Consider the following 7,117-nt stretch of genomic DNA (forward strand, 5'->3'; position numbering starts at 1 on the left):
CGGAGTCAATGGCCTCAATGGCGCATAACCAGTTGACACGTAACGCTTAATTGTGTTGGAGGCGTGGTCGAGTTGGCAAAAAGCTCATGGTTGATAAACCGAAAAGTCTCGAGTTCGAACCCTCGGGCAGATGAGGCTCGTTAGCTGGGGACAGCCACTCTTCTAGGAGACACAACTCCAAAATTAAACAACTGCTGCCTTGTAGTTTGTTCTTGGTTGGACAAAGGCTATGGAAGCAAATCCAAAAAGAAAAGCAGGCTGAAATCGGAGTCAATGGCCTCAATGGCGCATAACCAGTTGACACGTAACGCTTAATTGTGTTGGAGGCGTGGTCGAGTCGGCAAAAAGCTCATGGTTGATAAATTCGAACAAATTCTCGAGTTCAAACCCACTGGCAGATAAATCTCGACCCCCTTCAACACTAATAATTAAGAACGAAGAAGAAGAAGAAGAATTTACTGTTAACAAAATTGTAAATTTAATAATTTTAAAACTAGTTTGCTAAAACTATACATTGAAAAATATATAGCAATATATAGTTTTAAATATAAAGACACCTGACTAGGTTGAAAATATCAAACTACTTATCGTTTCTAATAGCATGTTGCAGAAGTGTCCAGAAAGTTTGGTTATTTCTGAAGACCAGACACCTGTGCAGCTGATTCCTTAAATAAGTTTCTACTTCAGGTGGGTATGTATTCAAGTCGACCCTCTCAACAAAGACAGGAACGATAACCTGACCTCGTACATTGAACTCTCGCATGATGGCCAGGTTCATCTCATACTCTCGGTAGTGATCAAAGAAAAGATCTTCAGACAACAAGACCAGCGTTTTTCTTGCGCCAGTTATAGCTCCACTGATGTGTGACACCATGTCCCCACCTGGAAAGTCCACTTCTCCTAAAATGTAAGAGATGTTCTTTTCTCTCAAGAATGGCAGGATAATATTTTTAAGGATCCGGCGTACTCTCGGTTCACCCTGTTCACAACACAAATTATAATTTAGTATAATTTCGATGCTGAAGCTAGCAATACTCAACTGCAAACAAAATAATCGAAATAAATAAAAGAAATAAATAAAAGAAATAATTTTCAATAGAATTTAGCCTATTTATATTTTTATTTAAGGGGATATGCTCTGTTTTTTTTTCTGTTTTTTTACAAGTTAAGATCTAAAGCCTTTTGAATACTTTAACCATGTTTGGCACATAAAAGTAAGTATTAAACAGCGAAAAAAGGGTTGAAAACAATTTTAGATAACATGGAAACCCCAAAAAGCTCCGCCATTTTGAATTTTTATTTACTTTTAAAAATGCTAAAGTATTTTTTATGTATGCACTTATAACAATCAAATTTGAACTGCTTATATTTCAGTATATAGTAAATCTTTTCTCACGGCAACTTTTTGAAATAACTTCTAGTAAGAATTTTACAAGGTCTAAAAATCGTACCATTTTTAGTATTCAAAAGTTTTAAAATTTGCATATTTTTTACCATTTACTTTTTTCTAAGAAAGCTATCACAATTTCCTCCTGACAAAAGTTGTATTGTCGCATGAAGAACAATAATACTGAAAGTATTGTGGGCATTGTTTTTTTGTGTTAAAACCGGGGAATGAGATAAACAGCCAAAAGTAACGAAAGGTAGGTCACAAAAATACCATATATGTGTAAACTGCAAAGCCGATTGAAAGCTTTGGGTGTTTTCGAGATTATGGAAATTAAGATTATAAAATACATGAAAAATGCAGCTTTCAAATGATGCTAAATGCAATATGATGACGGATTTAAAACTTTTCGTCAAGAGCTAGTAAGATTGGGAAAAATTGATTATTTTTTAAACAATAGTGTCATAAAAAGGTATTTTAAACATTCAAAGTTATTTTTTCTCATTAAAGTTATTATTTTCTTAATACAAAAATGAACGAAGTGTCAGAAAGTGCAACAAACCCATTATGTCAAAAAACCAGGAATTTAGTATTTTTTTACTGAGCATATTCACTTTTTTATATGTACTAATTAAAATGCTATAATTTATTGATGAACATTATTATTGCAGATTTTTTAAAGACTCTTTTTATGATACTAGTTATTGTGCAAAAAGATTGTTTATTCTGTTTTTTTTACCTCATCATAGGTGATGAAAACATCAACCTGTGGGTTGTAGTTTACCAAACGTCCACCGATGTGCAGCCGCCGTTGACCAATAAAGTAGAGGTACCTCAGCTTCCAGCGGTAATGGAAAAACACGGCCAGAACAAGCAAACACAGGAGATGGGTGAAAAATGTCGTCAACACAAAACTGAAGTTTTCTTTGATCAGACAATTTTGTGTCAGTCTTGGAAGTTGTGCAACCATTTCATTGTAGCGTAAAACTAAATGTGATTCTGTTGTAAATTTTATATCTTTTAAGTCAACGAAGATGTGTGGGCTCTTCGCTAGCAAACTCAGAATCCTAAGATTTGTGCATATAAAATAAAAATCATTGCCTTTGAAATTTACAACAAATCTTGGATTGGCAGATTTTAACCTTTTTAATTCTTTGCACATTTCATCTGAAAGACCAGTAAACTTATTAAATGACAAATTAAGGTAGGTTAAATTAGTTTGTCTAGTACTCGAAGGTCGAATATAGTTTATCTTATTGTTGCTTAAATTGATGTTTTTAAGACTTTTGGGAAATTTAAATTCAACTGGTATGTCCTCAATGTAGCAGTTCTCCATTTCAATTTCTTGAAGCAATGGAAAGTTTGTCATACGGCTCCTGTTGCTTAAAAAACCATAACAATACGATTTGGAGCCTGATAAATATAAAAATGTCAGGTTGTTCAGGCCATTCAGATATCTATTTCCATAGTCAGATGATATTTCCCCCAGATACAACCTTTCTAAATTAGATAATCCGTTTCCAGTCTTGAGAAAATGATTTTCCGTGTCTTGTAATTTATTAAGGTAGGAACTGAAAGTTAAAAAGCAAAACAGAACGCATTAGAATTAAACATTGTATGTATGTATGTATGTATGTATGTATGTATGTATGTATGTATGTATGTATGTATGTATGTATGTATGTATGTATGTATGTATGTATGTATGTCTGTCTGTATGTATGTATGTATGTATGTATGTATGTATGTATGTATGTATGTATGTATGTATGTATGTATGTATGTATGTATGTATGTATGTATGTATGTATGTATGTATGTATGTATGTATGTATGTATGTATGTATGTATGTATGTATGTATGTATGTATGTATGTATGTATGTATGTATGTATGTATGTATGTATGTATGTATGTATGTATGTATGTATGTATGTATGTATGTATGTATGTATGTATGTATGTATGTATGTATGTATGTATGTATGTATGTATGTATGTATGTATGTATGTATGTATGTATGTATGTATGTATGTATGTATGTATGTATGTATGTATGTATGTATGTATGTATGTATGTATGTATGTATGTATGTATGTATGTATGTATGTATGTATGTATGTATGTATGTATGTATGTATGTATGTATGTATGTATGTATGTATGTATGTATGTATGTATGTATGTATGTATGTATGTATGTATGTATGTATGTATGTATGTATGTATGTATGTATGTATGTATGTATGTATGTATGTATGTATGTATGTATGTATGTATGTATGTATGTATGTATGTATGTATGTATGTATGTATGTATGTATGTATGTATGTATGTATGTATGTATGTATGTATGTATGTATGTATGTATGTATGTATGTATGTATGTATGTATGTATGTATGTATGTATGTATGTATGTATGTATGTATGTATGTATGTATGTATGTATGTATGTATGTATGTATGTATGTATGTATGTATGTATGTATGTATGTATGTATGTATGTATGTATGTATGTATGTATGTATGTATGTATGTATGTATGTATGTATGTATGTATGTATGTATGTATGTATGTATGTATGTATGTATGTATGTATGTATGTATGTATGTATGTATGTATGTATGTATGTATGTATGTATGTATGTATGTATGTATGTATGTATGTATGTATGTATGTATGTATGTATGTATGTATGTATGTATGTATGTATGTATGTATGTATGTATGTATGTATGTATGTATGTATGTATGTATGTATGTATGTGTGTGTGTGTGTGTGTGTGTGTGTGTGTGTGTGTGTGTGTGTGTGTGTGTGTGTGTGTGTGTGTGTGTGTGTGTGTGTGTGTGTGTGTGTGTGTGTGTGTGTGTGTATGTATGTATGTATGTATGTATGTATGTATGTATGTATGTATGTATGTATGTATGTATGTATGTATGTATGTATGTATGTATGTATGTATGTATGTATGTATGTATGTATGTATGTATGTATGTATGTATGTATGTATGTATGTATGTATGTATGTATGTATGTATGTATGTATGTATGTATGTATGTATGTATGTATGTATGTATGTATGTATGTATGTATGTATGTATGTATGTATGTATGTATGTATGTATGTATGTATGTATGTATGTATGTATGTATGTATGTATGTATGTATGTATGTATGTATGTATGTATGTATGTATGTATGTATGTATGTATGTATGTATGTATGTATGTATGTATGTATGTATGTATGTATGTATGTATGTATGTATGTATGTATGTATGTATGTATGTATGTATGTATGTATGTATGTATGTATGTATGTATGTATGTATGTATGTATGTATGTATGTATGTATGTATGTATGTATGTATGTATGTATGTATGTATGTATGTATGTATGTATGTATGTATGTATGTATGTATGTATGTATGTATGTATGTATGTATGTATGTATGTATGTATGTATGTATGTATGTATGTATGTATGTATGTATGTATGTATGTATGTATGCATGCATGCATGCATGCATGCATGTATGTATGTATGTATGTATGTATGTATGTATGTATGTATGTATGCATGTATGTATGTATGTATGTATGTATGTATGTATGTATGTATGTATGTATGTATGTATGTATGTATGTATGTATGTATGTATGTGTGTGTGTGTGTGTGTGTGTGTGTGTGTGTGTGTGTGTGTGTGTGTGTGTGTGTGTGTGTGTGTGTGTGTGGTGTGTGTGTGTGTGTGTGTGTGTGTGTGTGTGTGTGTGTGTGTGTGTGTGTGTGTATGTGTGTGTGTATGTATGTATGTATGTATGTATGTATGTATGTATGTATGTATGTATGTATGTATGTATGTATGTATGTATGTATGTATGTATGTATGTATGTATGTATGTATGTATGTATGTATGTATGTATGTATGTATGTATGTATGTATGTATGTATGTATGTATGTATGTATGTATGTATGTATGTATGTATGTATGTATGTATGTATGTATGTATGTATGTATGTATGTATGTATGTATGTATGTATGTATGTATGTATGTATGTATGTATGTATGTATGTATGTATGTATGTATGTATGTATGTATGTATGTATGTATGTATGTATGTATGTATGTATGTATGTATGTATGTATGTATGTATGTATGTATGTATGTATGTATGTATGTATGTATGTATGTATGTATGTATGTATGTATGTATGTATGTATGTATGTATGTATGTATGTATGTATGTATGTATGTATGTATGTATGTATGTATGTATGTATGTATGTATGTATGTATGTATGTATGTATGTATGTATGTATGTATGTATGTATGTATGTATGTATGTATGTATGTATGTATGTATGTATGTATGTATGTATGTATGTATGTATGTATGTATGTATGTATGTATGTATGTATGTATGTATGTATGTATGTATGTATGTATGTATGTATGTATGTATGTATGTATGTATGTATGTATGTATGTATGTATGTATGTATGTATGTATGTATGTATGTATGTATGTATGTATGTATGTATGTATGTATGTATGTATGTATGTATGTATGTATGTATGTATGTATGTATGTATGTATGTATGTATGTATGTATGTATGTATGTATGTATGTATGTATGTATGTATGTATGTATGTATGTATGTATGTATGTATGTATGTATGTATGTATGTATGTATGTATGTATGTATGTATGTATGTATGTATGTATGTATGTATGTATGTATGTATGTATGTATGTATGTATGTATGTATGTATGTATGTAATGTATGTATGTATGTATGTATGTATGTATGTATGTATGTATGTATGTATGTATGTATGTATGTATGTATGTATGTATGTATGTATGTATGTATGTATGTATGTAAAATGTATGTATGTATGTATGTATGTATGTATGTATGTATGTATGTATGTATGTATGTATGTATGTATGCATGCATGCATGCATGCATGCATGCATGCATGCATGCATGTATGTATGTATGTATGTATGTATGTATGTATGTATGTATGCATGCATGCATGTATGTATGTATGTATGTATGTATGTATGTATGTATGTATGTATGTATGTATGTATGTATGTATGTATGTATGTATGTATGTATGTATGTATGTATGTATGTATGCTGGATGGATGGACGGATGCGCAGATGCATGGATGGTTGCATAGATGCATGGAAGCATGGATGCATGGTTGCTTGGATGCAAATATGTATTGATGCATTAATGGATGGATGGATGGATGGATGCAACGAGGCATGGATGAAAAGTTGCATAAATGGGTGGATTTATTGGTGGATGGATGCATCGAATTATTTATCCTTTTATTCATGACTATGTAGTTTTTTTTAATGCATTACTTACAGAGACATATGTCTTGATATTTCATTATTTTGTAAGTCTAGCATTTTTAGAGAATTTTCAGGCGAGTATATTAATTTATTTAATAATATATCAACCTCAATCCGGTTAAGACTAGCATGTAGCTCTTCTAACTTTGGAGGAATATTAATAAAACCAGATTCAGCGTTCACAATTGAGTTTCCAGAAATGTCCAAAACATTTATTTCAGTTTCAACTAGCGAACGCATTATTTGTTCAATGTATATCAACTTTAATGATCTTGTTTCCCATAATGAGTTTAACATAAGCTGTTGTACGTTTTTAAATGCTCG

General features: G+C 30.5%; 1 protein-coding gene across 1 annotated transcript; it reads right to left on the reverse strand.

Moving 5' to 3' along the window:
* Nucleotides 1–580: 580 nt before the first annotated feature.
* On the reverse strand, nucleotides 581–2,752 carry LOC131930409 (toll-like receptor 4). The gene is made up of 2 exons (XM_059286875.1): nucleotides 2,127–2,752; nucleotides 581–979 (listed from the first exon to the last, which is right to left on the reverse strand). Exons 1-2 carry the CDS (start codon nucleotides 2,721–2,723, stop codon nucleotides 581–583), a joined length of 996 nt encoding a protein of 331 aa, XP_059142858.1. The 5' UTR covers nucleotides 2,724–2,752.
* Nucleotides 2,753–7,117: the final 4,365 nt, after the last annotated feature.

Source organism: Physella acuta, unplaced genomic scaffold (genome assembly GCF_028476545.2).
Source record: "Physella acuta isolate Inbredline_101_S28 unplaced genomic scaffold, ASM2847654v3 ptg001768l, whole genome shotgun sequence".
Classification (NCBI taxonomy): domain Eukaryota; kingdom Metazoa; phylum Mollusca; class Gastropoda; family Physidae; genus Physella; species Physella acuta.

What these genes read in the sequence shown, in the direction of transcription:
- LOC131930409 (XM_059286875.1), bottom strand. Translation starts at nt 2,723, where the DNA reads ATGGAGAACTGCTACATTGAGGACATACCAGTTGAATTTAAATTTCCC. An exon ending in TTTTCATCACCTATGATGAG is followed by an intron (nt 980 to 2,126) that starts GTAAAAAAAACA and finishes TGTTGTGAACAG; the next exon opens with GGTGAACCGAGAGTACGCCG.